Source organism: Athene noctua, chromosome 10 (genome assembly GCF_965140245.1).
Source record: "Athene noctua chromosome 10, bAthNoc1.hap1.1, whole genome shotgun sequence".
Classification (NCBI taxonomy): domain Eukaryota; kingdom Metazoa; phylum Chordata; class Aves; order Strigiformes; family Strigidae; genus Athene; species Athene noctua.
Window position 1 is genome coordinate 13,147,842 of NC_134046.1, and position 17,671 is coordinate 13,165,512.

General features: G+C 41.7%; 1 protein-coding gene across 4 annotated transcripts in view; it reads left to right on the forward strand.

The window, feature by feature from the left end:
- Nucleotides 1-16,353, forward strand: part of GRM7 (glutamate metabotropic receptor 7) — a 308,790-nt gene extending 292,437 nt beyond the window's left edge. For 2 of the 4 annotated variants that reach the window (XM_074914192.1, XM_074914193.1), the window contains one exon: nt 15,110-15,259. In XM_074914192.1, the coding sequence (XP_074770293.1) occupies nt 15,110-15,159 (50 nt within the window). In that variant the 3' untranslated portion in view covers nt 15,160-15,259. Of the gene's footprint in view, nt 1-15,109 lie in introns of all 4 variants that reach the window. The other 2 variants (XM_074914190.1, XM_074914191.1) reach the window with 2 other exon arrangements.
- The last annotated feature ends 1,318 nt before the right edge of the window (nt 16,354-17,671 follow it).

A 17,671-nucleotide genomic window follows, 5' to 3' on the forward strand; every position in this document is an offset into this window, starting at 1 on the left:
TGTCCCTGTACTGCGCACAGGTCCATTTATATGGTGTTAATCTTGCCAGTCGCATCGCAGGGCTGGAACTCTACAGACACCCTCTCTGGAGGCATTGGTAGCAGAGACCAGGTCTTGCAATGAAAGCCAGCTCTTGGGGATGCCAGGACACCTGAAGAGCAGAGGAGCCAACCAGAGTCCCCACCAGGCTCTTGTTTGTGTCACATCAGGATGAAATAAGATTTCCTAAGAAAATGACCTGACAAAAGATTTGGCACCAGTTTCTTCTGGGATTACGCTGACTCAGAGACACAGAGACAAACCCAGGAAGGAGTTTTTGGTGCAGTCTAAGTATAAGCAGAATGAGTCCTGTCGTGGGTTGGGCCCCAGTGTACAACATGCTTCACCGAGGACGTAGTCACTGCCCTGACCAGTCGGGATGTGCTTGGGTATGTGAAAAGTCTCCTAAAAAAACGTACAAAATACAGCTTTGTATCCAGTGTTTATCAAGGGAAATTCATCTCTTCAGAGTATCAAGTAAGAACTGGTTACTCATGGGATGTTGAAGTGTTTGATCAGTATTTTCTATCATTATGTTTTCCTGGAAAGAACAAATGAAGCAATAAATATGACACTTACTGTTATTTAAAAGAAAACTATGACCTGTTTCTCTCACACAGGGAGGTTGTGTTTGGTGGAAGCTTGTCATTCGTGTCCGATGATAGCTTCAGATTAACAGTCCTTTGGCGAGATGTTATTTTTCTCCTCGTTGCCTGGTTCCCTTGTCATGCACGTCAGAAGCTGAGCTGTGGTTTGCCCAGAAATGTGACTGATGGCGTGAATGGGCAGATTATTGACTGGGAGATTGACTTAGACACAATCCAAATTCTGCAAAAGTTTTCTCTCCAGGTGTCATCTTAGTTTCAGTTTTCTATTGAAAAACAGTATGTGTTTCCAAATTGTGAGAAATACAAATCTAGTTCTGAGTCTGTGAGTGCCCAAGTTGTTTGGTTGAAACGGGCTGATTTGTCTGAGCCCAGGTCCTAGCAAGACTTCTGGTTTGGCACTGCACAGAGATACAGCTACTGCATTCAGGGGGCTGTTTGGAACGTAATGCACTAGCATGTAGGAAAACAAATGGAAATAAACAGAGTAAATAATGAAATTGCTGGTAATTCATTAAATGAGTACACAGAAATTACCTTTGTAATCTAACTCTATACCATGAAACCCATAACTGAAGGGGGGGAGTGGGGGGTGGGGGCGGAGCTGTTATTCAATCCTACATTCCTGATTTTTGGCAGCTGCACAGAATTTAGGTTTTCTTGATTTTTTGATTAAGTACAATGATTAATTAGAAAAACATTTTCAATTCTTTGATCACTGGATGGATAAACTAGCTACACATTTAGAGCAGTATTTACCAAATGTGGGTGTAAGTACATGATTACTTATGTGATTACTTTATAACCATGTATTTACTTGTATATCTGCTTGGGTCAAAACCCAGGAGTTCACACGGAGAAGTGCTGGGGTTTGCTAGGACAGGGAGTGGCTGAAGAAGAGTGTGATTTAGGCAGAGTGACAGAAACAGGTTTGAGTGGGGGGTTATTGTATTGGTCCTCAGTAGCTGGAGAGAAGGCAATAAAACATTGCAGGATGCCAGGTCAGATAATGGAGAGCTGGAAAATGCTGTGCTGAGTGGAGGGGGTCAGTTCCAGAGACCCCAGCTGTGGTGGAAGCGGTTGCAGCACGAGGTGGTGGAGGACATTCAGGAGCTGGTTCAGGAACAAAGTCAAGAGGTAGAGAGGAATCATTTTCTTATAGCTCTGACTTCAGGACTCCTTTGGGATGTTTTAGAAGATCACTCAGGTCATAATTTTAATTATGTTTCATGCAAACTGTTTTCACACTTGGCTTTAACAGCTCTCAACAGAGCCTGTCTTTCCAGGTAAGATAACCAAAGTACTATTAATTACTTTGTTTTAAGCAGATGAAAATAATTTGCCACTATTTGTTATCTTTCCAGTCCATGGAATTCAAATGGAAGCATTTTAAATGTAGTTTAAATTAGTATGTTTTCTGTACTGTCGGCTCCAATTAAGGAGTAATATGAATTGGGTTTGTTTCTTCTCTGCCATAATCTCATAAAGATTTAGAAACACATTTCGTAAGATCCTGTGCGCTTTTCTAGTTGTTTTTTCTAGCTGTTGATGTGAAGGTCCATACAATGACTCTGCTGGCACTCGGCTCCCTCTTTCCTCTTTCTGTTGCCTCTTTCTGGGCTCCCCATTGCCTCTGCTGCCCTGGGTAGGGATTTCTGCTCCCCAGCCCGAGCCCCAAATGACATCTCGCCCCGAAGTGCACAAACGCATCAGCCAGCTCCATGGCTGTTCCCCGTGCCAGGTCTTCTTTAAGCCTTTCTGCAATCTTTCATTTGCTGGAAATGTTGATAAGACTTTCTGCTGTTTATTCTTTGATCCCAGCATTGCAGATACTTTCAAACTTCACCTGACCCAGAAGTTTTTATCTGCAAAGCAGACAAGTAGATAGGAGAAAGATGCAGCCAAACAAGCTCAAGATTGATGTTCTTCAGTGGTACAATACTTTGTTGGGTTTAGCTTTTATTTAGAAGGGTAAAATTAATCCTTTGCTATTGCAGTCTTACTACCCGACTCAAAATCTCAATCTTACAGTTATCTTTCTGGCAAAAACATGATGATTTTTCAGGCCATAAACAGTATGGGTCTGGCTCTGTTCTTTGACTCAAAGTCACATTTTCTTTTAATGGCTCAGATGGGAAAATTAATATTAACAACAATCTCTGAATTTATCTCTGAAGGCACCTACCTTAATAATACTTGCAAAGCAGTCAAAGGTGTGGCTGATAAAAATTATCTTTTAGCCCAGCCCTGAGGAGGCTGAAAGCAGTGTCTATCACCACAGGTAGTTTAGATCATCTTTCCAGCTTAACAAAAGGAGTTTGTTGACACTGACAGAGTTATCAGCATAAGCAGTTCAGAGGCAGAGAAATAAATGACATGTTTTTTGTTTGTTTACAGAGAACTATCACTTCCATTGGTAAATATTCAGAAACTATGAATGCCATATCTCACCATGGCAAAGGGGGAGCATGTATCACATATCCCATTTGTGGCCTATTTTTAAAGCTTGTAAGGATGAATACAGGTACATATCTTTATAATATTCTTCAGAGGAATGAATTTCCTCTGACACTCAGTTTCGCCCTTACCATAGTTGTGTCTCCCATCAGAGGCGTTTTATTTTGGTCATGTTCCCCAGTGGCATGTTTTGCCCCAAGATCCCAGTGCCAGTGGGCTGTTGGCGCGTGGTTGCTTGCAGCAGAGTGCTTGAAAACCACAAGAAACACAAAAGTGCTCAGTGTCCAAGTGGAAAAGTGCAATAGAAGCGTCATAAGAAAACAGTAACTGTCCACAGTATTTTATACTATACTGTAAATTTTTATGGCAAGCGATACTGGCTTTGCTGAAATGAGAAGGTGCTTTGCCCTCGAGTCGAGCAGGCATGCGATTTTGGCTGCAGCGTGCAATGCCGCTCCTGTCTGAAGAGCTGGAGTGTAACTGGGGAGTTCACCATTATACTGACTCAAAAATGGAAAGTGTATGTCTTGTGCTACATTCTATAGGATTTTTCTTTACTCATCTTTACAAAAACAGCTTAAAATTTGCTGTCTACAGAGCAATGTTAGAGAAGCGTAATGATTACTCTAGACCATTAGGCAAAACTTCCAACGACATACAGCTGTATTTCTTTCTTCTTGTGCTAGAGAAGTGGGGTTTGAAGCCAGTGCATGAGCTAGAGTTCATTATTTATCTAGTACACTAAAGGAAAATGTGCCCAAATAAGCAATTCAGTCTTCTTTTCTAAAGAGGTAAGTGCCATGTGCAATGGTGCATACTGACTTTGAGAATAACGTTTCCATCATTTTGTGGGTTTTAGGGTGATTGGTATGATAAGCTTGCCACCCTTTCTGGGATTCATTGTGGGAAAGCCTGCTTCACTGAAATTAATGGGTATTATTCTACTCAAAATGAAGTCAGAATTTTCTATTTTTCTACTGTAGTGCAAGCATCTAATACAATCGCTTTCCCCATGTTTTCTGAGCTTAGAGTTTCTTCATCCCTATTGAGATAAAAGTTCAACACCAGATTGGTCTCAATCTAATACGTTCTCAGAATGACAAAGAAAATGCATACTTAATGTATGCAAACCCTAACAAGCTGTCTTAGGCTATAAGCATGTAATGTCATTGCCGCTTTGACCTGAACTGATCTCTATCATTATGCCATTATCTCACCCAAGAGCTGTTTTTATAATTCTTCCTATTGAATACATTCTCTGTTCTCACAAAAGGTGCATCATAAAAAAACCTGATGAATTAAAACCATATGCCTCTGATAGCAGCTACTACTTGAAAGCCTTATAAGCTAAAATGGACTTTTGTTTAAAGAAAAACCTACTTCAAATCTCAGTATGCCCTGGGGAACTGGCAAGGTCATACTCTTGCTTCCTATTAAATCCTTCTGGGAACTTCAAAGCAGTCCTCGTTAAAAGAACCTATTATATTGGATATTTGTAATTGATACTTATGGCCCTGGCACTATTCTGTACAATATTTTGCCAGTCCCCTGGGTTCAAGGCTCACATGAAGTGTAGTTATATCATTCACTTGACTAGCTCTGCGGTCTGAGTTTGCTTAGGGGCTGCATGATAGACAGGGTAAATATCCATTTCTAAAAGGGATGATAATAAGAAAGCCCTAAAGGTAGAATGTAGCCCTGGTTAGAATATGAGGAATTTAGAAGTCAAAGCTGTGTAAAGTGACAGATGCGTGAACTCTCTTTAGGGAGAAATAAACCTGCAGCATATGCCCAGCCCTGCTCTGAACAATACATTTGCATGCATATGCATAAAACCTAATTATTCTAATAACTTGAAGTAATCATTTAATTTTTAGTTGCATTCTGAAAGCAGCAGAGGTGAACCGGGTGAATCCGGGTTAACAAGTGTATATAAAGTAGCACTGACGTGCAAGATGGCTTAGTCCATTTTTCTGATGGTGCTCTCTTGGCATTAATCACATATTCAAGATTTCTGGTGTTCACCTTATGATCTTCCTCTGAGGCAGGAGATTATAAACATTATCAGCCTTTTGCAGATTGGAAGCAAAGACATCTGAGTGGCATTTGGTGATGTAACGAGATAGATTGGTTGGACATCTGGCTTCCAGCCACCTTGTTCACGTTAGTAGAGTTGAGCCAAAAGAGGATCTGGCCTTGCCTTCCTCAAGTAGCGTGTGTGCACATGTCAAAGAGGCTGATTTGTTTTTTACTTTTGCAGCGTTTGACATTTTTGCAACAGCTCATTAGACTTCTAACCTTAAGCACTATATTATGTGTCTATGCTAGGTAAAAATTTATCCATGTGGCCCAATCTGACTTGTGTTGATTTCAGCCAGCTTTGGGATTTTCTTCACTGCTTCTCATTCCCTCAGATGAACCTGGTAGTATTAGATCTCATGCATCTGGGTCTTCCTAGCAGCAACGGGTGAATGACACCAGTGGGATACTTTAAAAAGCTGCAGCCACAAAATTGCTTTTGCTTTCCAAGTAAAGGTGGGCTCATTCTGCATGTTCTTCATCCATCTTGGCACGCGGTGAAATGCAGACAGACCAGATCCCTGGGGCTTGCAGTGGGAGCAGGGCTCAGCGTGTACTTGCCAGGAGGGTCTGGGGTGTTTCTGTGGACTCAGCGTAGCCCATGAGTAGGCACAGCCCAGGGCTTGGCAGTGGCCTACAGAAACAAGCCCCTTAAAGGATATACAGCACAACAGAAGAATGTCTCTCTGGCAAAGAGTTGGAGTGATTTCAGGTACAGCAGTTTCTCTAGATCAAGGGGTGACCAGAATGTCATGTTACTGACCCAATCTGAGCCCAAGAGAGTCAGCACAAGAGTTGTCCTCCCAGCTGTTAGGCTGGAACAGCACTGCCAAAGCCAATGCTGGCACTGTGGTTCCTGCCTGGTTACACGGTGACAACAGGTCGCAGGGGGACCATAAGCTTGTTTTTCTCTCTCTTTGCATTGCAGAGATCAGTTGTGGTCTCCACAGCAAATCAGCTTCTGCAGATATAATTGCATCTTGTTGCAAAATTTCTCAATGCATAGAAGCAGAAAATGAGACAGTCGTATCGTGAAAATTGTGAAGAAAATATCTGAATATATGAATACCTGAATATATATTTCTTCTTTTTAAAGCCAGGCAAATTATTTGTTCTACATTTATCCAATGAACCTAGTTGTTTGGGGTTTTTTCCAGTTAAAATCTGCAGGGCTTTTTTATTATTCATATTCACCTACCAGCTGTCCTTAATTAATTTGAAGAGTTTGGCTTCAGAAACCTTACTCAATGACTTTTTTGTGAGATATAGATATATAGATATATATATATATATATTTGCAAGACTTTCATCTTCCTGACTGCAAAGATGTTTTTTCTTCCTCCCTGCTAGCAGGAATCTCCCCGATAACCCATTCTGTATGAAAGAGCGAGAACACCTCATCTGCACGCACTGCCTCCTGCAGACAGGCCCGACTCCTCTGTGGAGGGGTGCACAAATGCAGCTGAGCGGTGACAATTTTTCAGGTTGAGGTTTGCAAGCATCTTTTGGTTCTATCCTTTGAATACTTCAGCCAATCTAATGAATCTCAGCAAAGCCAGAACAAATATCATAATGGCACTGGAAATTCTTTGACAGCAAATTCATCTTTCAAGGAACATCTGGAGGAAACATTCAAATTACCTTTGGGAGATTTTTACAGCTATTCCTAATACCTGGTGAATTTTATTATTTTGGTGGTAATCATCTGGCAACCTACAGGACTTAAGTTTAAATGACTAAAACTCAGGAAGAGATTAGCACTAAAATGATCTCTTAAAGTCTTAAAAAAGGCAAAATACCAACCAGCAGAGGCTCCTCCAGGGACTGCCCGTCAGAGCTGAGCAAGAGGAGAGCACTGTCCTCTCCCTAGGGCTGGAGTCCATTGCTGTCCATTCAAGCTGCAAAGGCAAACATCACTGCAGCATGTAATGTAGATTTTAAAGTTATCTCTGCAGAAGGATCATAGATGGCCATAAGGAAGCGAGCCATCAGCAGTGGGAAAAGAGAGGCTGTGGTGGGGGAGTACTGCTGGAACTGAGGTCTGGCATAGCTGTACTCCAGGCAAGCTGCAGCTTTTAAAACTATTTTTTCTTCTTGCAACAGATCCTTTTTTACTTCTTTTCCATGAAGCACCACAGTTGTGAGTGCCTCCCTTCCCCCATGAGAAGGTTTTTGCTCTAAGAGCTCCAACATGCATAGTAATATGTGCCATCTCTGTGCCATTGTGTGCACAGGGACAGGACAAGGGTGGGACAGACACACAGGAGACACAGGGCTGCTCTACCCAAGGCTGTGGGATCAAAGCTGCAATTTAGACAAGCATGGCCATAATTAAACTCCCACAGTTACTTTCTTTGAACTGAAGGCCAAAATCTGGCTGTGGAGTGTGTAACTTCCCTCACATGCCTGTAAGGGAACCTCTGGAAACCTCTTGTTACCTCTGGAAACCTGGTCAAGTTGGCCAACAGGCTGAGATGGCTTTGGCAGCCCTGCAGACAGTGGTGGCACTTCCATCCAGGAAAGCATCTATTTGTTAGCAAAATAAACTAAGAAAATGTCTCTGTGAAGAGCTGATGACCTTTTAAACTGAACTCCTCCAGCCATAGATGAGAATAGAGGTACACAAACCTTGCTTGGTTTCTTCAGGAATGACTCTGCCAGCCCAGACTGAGGTTTTGGAAGAACCGATACAATGTGCATAGAGGTTTTGGCCTGGTGTTACCTAAACCTTTGCAGAAAGAATCAGTGATGGAGGAAGAGGATGACTAAGCCTTGTGCAGCATTTAGCTTTTCCTGTGACTTTTCTCCACAGAGGAATAACCTAATTTTTGAGCTGTACTAGCTGTAGGAGAATGAATCAGAAATCTCAATGAAGCAGCCTCAGTGAGTTCTGGAGCACATCTGTGCTGGAGCAGGTCATCCCTACCATAACCAGGGTGCTAGTCACGTTCAGGCTGGTGCTCACCCCACATGGTCTCCCGGTCCTCACCACCACAGCACCTAACTGAACTTGTCACACAGATACAGAAAAGCTCCTTTACATTACCAGCAGTGATTGTCAAAGGTGCAAATGTGTCCGGACTTGCTTAATCCACCCGAAAAGGTGGTGGTTGCTAAGCAACACAGCCCCGTTCTCTCTTTATACCATTTTAGTTCCTTCTCAGCTTTATGTTCCATGTCTGGGGCTGCTTAATTCGATCCTATTTGCAGTGACAATTTAGGATCCTGTGCCTTGGATACCAATTCACACAAAATGTACCAATCGTCACACTTGAAAATCACATTTGGTTTTGGAGCTGGTGAAGCTGAAGTGGAAACTGGGGTTTGTTTTCTGCTGGAGAGGCATTCCCAAGCCCATGCTGTAACTATCCCAATGCCATTATCTCCCCCCACGCGCCCTCCATCCTCCTGTACAGCTTTTCAATGGTGTTTTAATGAATTAACTACACTGCTCACAGATTCTGGCTTTTCTAGAGAATTAACTGGCCTCAGGCCTCTCTCTCACACTCTGTGTGGTTTTGCTGCTGTTATAACATGCAGAACATCCTTTTCCAAAATCTGAACCCACATTTCCCAAATATTCGTTAGTTGAAACTGCTGATGGGACAGAGAAGGGTGAGAGGGGTGAGACGGTTACTAAAGGGGGGATATGAAATTGGCAGCATTAACAATGTACGATACCCCACCAAATCAGAGAAAAGTTGTTTTTTATAAAGACAAACATTTGCATCTCTCACAAAGAGATTGTGACAGGGTGGTGTTTCCAGGTGTCTTGAGTTTCTCCTGGATAACCCCCCATCAGAGAAGATCCTTGCCATGGTCTAGCATTCATCTGGAAATACAGTTATTGGCTTATGCCTATCAGGATTCTGTGGTGAGATCACTCTCAATACTGGACAAAATAAGAAAGAAAAGCACTTTACAAGAGCAAAGCAGAGGGATGAAATCTTATTAAGGAATTTAAAACATGTATAAAAAGGTAAGGAAAAGACAAACTTAAAATATAACTGACACCACCCACTTTCATTCTGGTTTTGATTTTCTGGCATTTCCTGGAGACTGCAAGCAGCATATTAGTAATACATGCCATAATACACTGTGTCACAAGAGTAGCAAAAGGAGTATGAGTGATGACTGTATAAATCTATACAGTTCTATTATGTAATTGTTTTTTTATTAATTTCCAAAGTGTGTTTACTCTTTGTAAGCAGCCCTTGCTTCTCATTGCGGCATTTTGTATAGCATGCTCTTTCAATCCTCCCCCTGGCCCCTTCTGGCTCTCCCTTGGCTGGGTTCTTCAGTAGTTGCTCAGGACAATCACTCCAGTTATCCCATACGGAGAATCTAGAGGGCGGTGCCCATCAGAAGTGATGGAGAGACGGTCAGAGGAGTTTGTTTGGGTTGTTCATTCCTCAGTCAGTGCTTCAACACAAGTATTGTTCATCTTGAAGGCTAAATTATGCTCACTGCTGTATTTTCATTGACCCAGTTTTGATAAGGCTACACAAATGGAGAGAAACCATTCCTACAGCATTTGTCACCTGTGTGGGATGGTGTCCTCTGGCTGGCACATCAAATGTGACAGGGCCTGAGTGTGTGAATGGGTAATGTGTGTCCTGCGAGGAGTTGGGGACATGCAAGGCCCTGTGACATGGCCCCGGCCAGGGCAGTGCTCGGCGCAGGACGGCAATGTGGGTTGCAGTAGGCACCAATAGACCATCCTCTCTAAACTTGTCACCAGGTTGCCATCAGGCCACTTGTGTGCTAAATAAATTAGTAATCAGGAAACAGAAACAATCTCATTAACAACTTCTCCTTCCCTTTTGCCATTTGTAATCTTCTGACAAGCCTCTTGGGTGACTGGAACACCACTGCTATTTATGGTTGTCCTCGGCGCTGAGGTGCTAATTGTTGCTGCTTTACTGAGAGTGACAAGGAAATATGACAGCTAAAGATGATATAATTTATGAGAAGGTTGTAAAGCAATTATGGAGGAACACACTTTTTACTAATGTTATATTTGTAATTTAATATATTCGTATTCTATTATTAAAACAAGGTTCTTTGTGCTAATCTGCATAAAAGTCACACAGTTCAGGCTGCAGCTCAGAGAAAGCAACTACCCACCAACACATGCAGTAAACCAAAATGGTTTTTGTACAACTCTAGGCATTTATATACCAGATAAGTTGCCATTACACTACGGTAGAGAGCACAACAGGAGAGATGTGAAAATGTGATATAACAATCTATTTACATTTAGATACTAAATTTAAATTATTTTTTTTTTCTCCAAGCTTCATTCCATTTGCTGGGTTTTGGGCAAGCATGTGGAATCATTTAGGACTGTTGCTTTCATCTCTTTCTCATATATATTCCCCAATTTAAAGGCAACAGAGCATGCAGATAGCTCTGTCTTTCAGGCACAGAGATGGAGGAGGGGCCATGTGCATCCATTTCCCTTTGAGATGGACTAGAAGCAGGATTTAATAATCAGCCTCTGCTTTGCCTGACATGAATGATACAGGTTTCTAAGCAAGAATTAAGAAAATGAAAAAGAGGTGGCAAGTATAATCTGCCACAGTGACTGCAAAGGAAATCAGAGCAGAGTTCCAGACTCGTAGCCATCATGATGTCAGTCCTTGCTCAGTGCTAGAAATACTAAGATCATGTTTCATGCATTTGATAGCTTGAGATGCCTGTGGGCTGTAATAAAATTCATTTTTTGCACTGTAAATCTTTTCTTTTTAAGCATGGAAGAGGTTACAAATGTGCATAAAATTGAAGTGAAAGTGATTAAATCTCACTCTGAACAAGTATTGACAGATCTGCCTTGCTTGTAGATGCGGTGGGAGCTTCTTTCTTTGTGACCTGTGTTGAAGATAATGAAAACCAGTCAAGTGATGAAACTTATATATCCAAAGAGGATTTCTGCTTCTGTGTATTTGTTTTTAATATGTTGTTGGCACAGTGATGCAGTTATTTCAAATCCTGTTACTCTCTTCTGGAAGGGGATGGGTGTAGACTGTCACTGCCCCCACTGCCCACTGGCAAGCTGAAAAGGAAAGGATTTTAATTAATTGTTGTGCTTTAATGAAACATTGGTTATTTTCCACATGCAGATATACAGCTTGTCTTCACCTCGGTTGTAGGCTGTGTGCAGGTGTCTTGAAATGGATGCTTGCAAAGGGAGGAGGGTGGGATCCATTTATGGAGAATGGCAAAAGGCATGGCACGTAATTAAGAGGACAACTCATAGCTCATGTGGCTGTCAGTATCTTGCACACAGTCACATCCATAAAATTAATGCCCTGCTATGAAGTGTCTGGGTTTGTGGTGACCAAGGTGCTTTCTTTACGCTTCTGTCAGTCCAACTGCCAGGAAATCGAACACCCATCCTGTCTCAGCTCGTCTTGGAAGGCATTGCTCTTGCCGCCCTGGTTTTTCAGAGTTCCTGATTGCTTTCAAATTGAGAGTAAGTGTAATGCTCATAAAACCAGAAGACTAACAGCAACGTCAGCAGCATGAGGGAGATGTGATAGTTGCACCTTCCTTCTATCCAGTACTGTGTGTCAGTGGTAACATGAGATGACACTTCATCACTGTGCAACCCTGCAGCAGATCTGCCTAACCTTTTTGAAGTGTGACAGCCTAGGCCAGGTTCCACCATAACGTGGACAAAACAATTTTCTTTTCAAGCAAAGTTAAGGCAAAACAAGGGCATGGGACGTGGTTACCTATGGCTGGGCTGAACCTGGAGCTTGTTTCCAGTACAGTGGTCCTGTCTATATATATGAGCTTGTATTCTTTGGGTATTCCTTATAATATTTTTTTCTCTTATTAACATTGTTGCTCTTCACCACCAGCAGAAAAGGGCCCTTGACCCTAATGGCAGTATGTAGCCTCTTTTTAAATAGAAAGGTCCCCTTTTTTTCAAACAAGTTATACAATGCAAATGCCTCAAGAGCACATTTATTTCCAAATAGCAGGCAATCAATACCTAGGATGTTTCCTTCCTATACAGTAATTTGTACTTAAAAATAGCTAGCAGCTCACATTTATGCCATGGTTTGTTTGCTCGGTCCTTTGCACAGACCTCGGGATAGGGCGCTGCAGTTGATCTGTGTATCTCTGTACAGAAGGTACAGTCCAGCATTTCAGATTCTGCATAGCACAGCCATTGGCTCACCTCCAATCCGTCTAAGTCAATGGCCAGCTGAGGTTGACATAATTGCATGTATATTAATTAACATGTATATGTTATTTGCAAGAGGACAATCTGTTTTCGCTGTTGGAAAGCTGTCATCCATTAACACCAACTGCAACAGAGCGTATGAGATCTGTATCCACCTTCCATTTGAAGAACAAGGCATGCTCATGTATGGTGGATTAAAGCATGGTGAACTCTGGTAATGATGATGTTTCATTAGCATTCCCTATTTTCATGTAAATTAATTTCTGTGAGGAAAATCAAATCCATACCTAGTGCTAATTGCCAATGATAATAATGAGCTGCCACTCAGTAGAGTTTCATTATCAAGGTAGACTCTCTGGAAGTCTTCAAGTCAAGACTTAAGCACTTCTGGGGGTTACACATTAGCTGAGCTCCAGGTTCAGGAACAAAGCTGGGAAAATCTCCTCTGGCCTAACAGCCTTTAAAACCAAGGAAGATTGTCTTTCCTCTCCTAAACTAACCATGGAGCTTTTATTGATCATTTAATCTAAATTATGGATGATGCTTTTGTCAAGTACATTATTCTTGTGAAGCAGAGCAGTGCCAAAGATAACTTTACTGTCTAAGGTTTGGATGTGTGGAGCCTATCTTTTCACAGAGAGGTTACAGAAGTACACACTATCAACAATATTTCTTGGCTGAATTCATTTGGCACTGATGGTTCATTGTCATATCGAAAATGAGAAATGAGCTACTGTGGTTAAATTTGTAAGAAAACTCATCAAGGAAAATTACCAGGTTTGCTGAAAGCTCAAGTGAAAACCCAGTAGTCATTAGGGGGTTTGACATGATACAGCCTAGCAGTGGAGAGTATCAAAATCTCCTCTGTCATAGGAGCTCTGCTACACTGAAGCATGTAATGGATAAAACTGAAGTATATCACAAAATAATACATGTAATTACTTTGCAACCTGTTTCATGTTGGTATTTTTTTTCTACTTGCACTTTACCTCTCTTCAGCATTTAATAGCATACCACAGTTTATTGAATATTTGCAGTCTAGCCTTGAAGGATAATGAGCTTTATCCTGCCATGTGTTGAACACCTTCATGTCCAAGAGAAGTTAATGGGAGCTGAAGATGATCAGCATTTTTCAGGATCACTCCTTGACTGAACAGACAGCTCTGTCTCTTGTATGGAACATGGTGAAACAGCTGATTTAGGGGTTCCAAATAACACTGCAAAGAGCTAGAGTTACACAGGAGGTTCTTAAGTGGCAGTCTTGAAAACACCTAGAAGTAAAATGGTTTTTTTGTCAGTAAAAAAGATAGTAAACACCATGAAAAATATTTACATTCGAGTGCACTCTCATGCATTATACTCTGAAAATATTCTGAACTGTTGGTGGAGAACCTGTCCTTATTTAAGCAAGTATTTCTGAAAAGTGGGCCACCTGAAAAAATAATAGTCGTTTCTGATTAGTAATGCTTTCTGGCTGTTGGAGACACTGAGGGAAAACAGGCCTGCCTGTGGGTGGCAGAGGGAGGTGCATTAGGTCTCTGAGGCAGGAGGATGCTCCAGAGAGCTGGCATACAGAGCAGTGGCAGAGGCAAAAAGAGCTAAAAGTTTTCAGCAATCCCAGAAAATCCACCTTATCCCTTTCCCTTACTCATCTTCCAAATGAATTGTATTGAGGGATGCATTGAGGCCCAGGTTTGTTTATATATTCAATTTTTCTGTGCATGGTCGATTATGATTCATGTTAATGTGTTTTGTAGACTCTAAGTTACTCAAAAAACCACAAATGCTGAATAAGAATAGGTGATAATAACAGCAATGCCTGGTAATTTTAACCTTTTGAGAATATCCACTATCTTAAACTGGTCTCATGATAACTTAGTTAGAATATTGGATTTTAATCTTTACTGCAAGAGCATACATACTTCATACGCTTGCTTTTCTTTTTTCCTTTTTGAAAAGTGAATTTGTGCGGAAAGACCTTTTCTGTATTCATCGGAACACAGTTCAATATAAAATCTCATAAGGCCGGTACATATGGTTACAACCTAGTTACAGAATTTGCATATAAATAGTAATGTTTTTGTTAACATGCCTGATGGAGAACATGTTATCAGTTGATATGTCCCTATGTCAGTGTTGCCAGAGTACTGCAGAATATTTTGCTTTGTATTCAGCTTCATATATTTGCAATTTTTGCTGACAGAAGTGTGTAGCATTGCTCACAAAGTAGTTACTGACTTTTTATTTATTTATGCTTGCAAACAGATTTAATTTGAAGGTCATAATTAGGAAAGCTGGTGCCTTCATCCCCATATTGAAAAATTCTCAGAATCATAAAACTTGTATAAGAATCACTTTATCCATGAGAAAACCCAAGTTTAGCCCAGGATATTTAAGAAGTTGGAGAGAATGTCACTGTTGTTTAAAAAAAAGAAATCTTAATGGGATCCAGTTACAGTGTCTCAGTAGTGAAGTCATACAGAGTGCAAGAGTCTAACAAAATCAATCAGCGGTAGTTTTGTTCATGCTGATAGCTGGGGCCAGAGACATGGCTTCAGCTGATCTAAGAGGTGTCTGACTGGAGTTGGGTCCGCCAGCACACGCTGCCTGGAGGAAAGGTGCTCACGAGGACATGGGAGCTGCCGGTGCATCCCTGACCGTGCCCGCAGCCCTCAGCCCAGTAGCCAGCCCTTTCTCTGGTGGGGTGTCTGACCATTCTCCCCTTTTCTTCCAGGCCCTGCTGCAAAAAAGAAGTACGTCAGTTATAACAACCTGGTTATCTAGTCCGTTTTGCCACGTGGGGCGGAGGACGGGTGAGGATTTTCATCCGCAGGCCTCCTCCCGAGCCGCGGGGCATCCACCTCGGCGGGGGCGAGGGCACGGCGAGGCTGTGGGAACGCGCACGAGGAGCCCCGCGCTCCCAACGGCTGCTCCCCGAAATACCCTTCATCGCTCTCGGCTTAGTACGTCACTGGCGCTGCCGTCGGCCGTGGCCTCGGACCTGCTCCAGCCGCGGGAGCCCGTGTGCCCGGCTGCGGCACGGGGGGACCGGCTCCCCAGGGTGGGCAGCGGTCAGCTACAAGGACTTTAAGGGGCTAATTCTGTCTTTCTATGTACTTCCAGACTGCAAGTTTTTGAACTTTCTGTACAGTTTGTGAGGATTTTTGCATATTGCCATCCATGTTGTTTCGAGTTCACTGTTTGTTTTCTGAATGCACAGTTTCATTGAGGCCCTATTCTCTCAGACTTAGCACATTAAAAAAAAACAACCAACAACTAAGGATTTAAAAGACCTATGTACATGACTTGTATGATTACTACTGTATCACTGCAATCCATATACGTTATTTTTTTTAACTAAAGAAACAAAAAAATAATTTAAAGACCAAAAACTGTGCTGGCGAAGTTAGTCCCCCCCCTTCACAACTCTGATGGGCTGCAGAGGAAGCAGAAAGAATTTTTGCTGAGTTTTAGTAGAGGTCTTGATATTTGGAATGCATGCCAGTAATGTATTTTATGGTACATGTTAATAATTTATGTTTGATATTTGTATTTGTGTTCTATTTTGTTATTTTATTTAAGGTATATGACTATTTTGCAATAATTTCAAAAATTCTTATGATATTTGGAGGAAAGAATATGGCTTTTACATGTCTTGAGGTTTTTTTTCTTTGTTGATGCCCCACCATGATTGACCAGTGTGATAAGGACTTTAAAAAGCATGTATGTTTTATACTGTTTGTAATAAGTAATTTCGTTAATCTTGCTGCTTATGTGCCAATTTAGTGAAACCAATCTTTGCCGCAAACTCCTCCCTTCCTTTCCATTCTCTCGATCCTGTGATATTATCCAAGAATGTATCAATAAAGGACTTTGGTTAACTTTTTTTTATTTACTCCAATAAATATATTTTTTCAGTTGTTCCCTCCCCCTTCCCCCTTGTGACTAAAGTTTATTTCATGATGTTGCCAGACATGGAAATCCAAAAACCCAACACAGAGGTACTTCAGGCTTTGTGCACAAATAGCGGGTCTGAAAAAGGTCTTGGGGGAGCTAGCAGGTAATAGACAAAAAAAAAAAAAAAAAGAAAAAAGTGCCTTTTTAACCACAGGAATCTTTAACAATCCCCAAAAGCCAAGTTGCAGTCACACAGAGAAAGCCCTCCTGTCTGTTTGATGGTCTCCAAAGCTGTCTTAAACTGTTGAGTCTTCTCAGGATTTTGAAGGATATTGTGCTCAACAGCACACCAGAACACAATTAAATGAACAACTAATCAAATCTGCCAGGCAACTGCTAAGTGATCTGGGGGAAAAAAGGGAAAACTTTAGGCAAGAGGTGAGAGGAAACTCATTCCAGTTGCAGCACGGCACCTGCGTGCTGCCTTTGGCATAGTAACAACGTTTTAGGTGCAATGTGACGATTACTTTGCAAAGTATTTAGCCTCCCATTTTCTCTAGACAACTTGATCAATTATACTGATGAAGTTAATCAGCGTCAAAAGAAAATTTGACAGCTGCAACATGGGCCACAGTGCATAGTGATGAAGACCTCCATGTCAGACCTTGATTGACTCTTTATGAGTGCAAGCATGGAGGCTGGATAGATGTTTGCAAGGCCTGCTCGTTAAATATTCATAGATATAATAATGAATGACAGTAGCCAAAAGATGAAATTCCCACCAAGTAAGGGCTTTGTTAGCAAGAAGCAAATTATCAGCCCCACAAATAGTGAAGGCAGAGGCTCTGCAACATTGTCCTTTTCCTCCACACTGTCCATAAACATGACAGAGCCAGCATTGGGTTAAATAAGTATGTTACCATCGAACACTGATTCTTGCTCAAAGACCCTATGGTTTTTTCTGAATGGGCAAAAAAATGGTTGGTTTGTTGGTTTGTTTTTCACTTCTTCTGGGAAGGGAATAAGGTGGAAGGAGGAAAGGGTGCAGCTGGGGGGGGAGTGATGTGGGGTTTGGTTTTTTTAATTTCTTCTCCCAGCTCATGTTGCATTAGATCCACCAGAGAATAAAACCTAAGCCTTTCATTTTCCTGCTTGTTTTATTTTTATAGGTGTCCATGGGCACACACACGCACACACACACACAAAGTGTGTGTAGCAACCACAAGCCTCTGGTTCATGAGCTGCATTGTTTGTTAAAGGTTAGCTGCTGATGTTTTATACATCTGACTGCAGTTGGGGCCGAATTTCCTCTGAACGTGCACAGACTCAACATCAAAGTTCTCTGCTCAGTTACTTCAGGTTAACACAGAGTCAGTCTTAAATGATTTATCCATCCTGA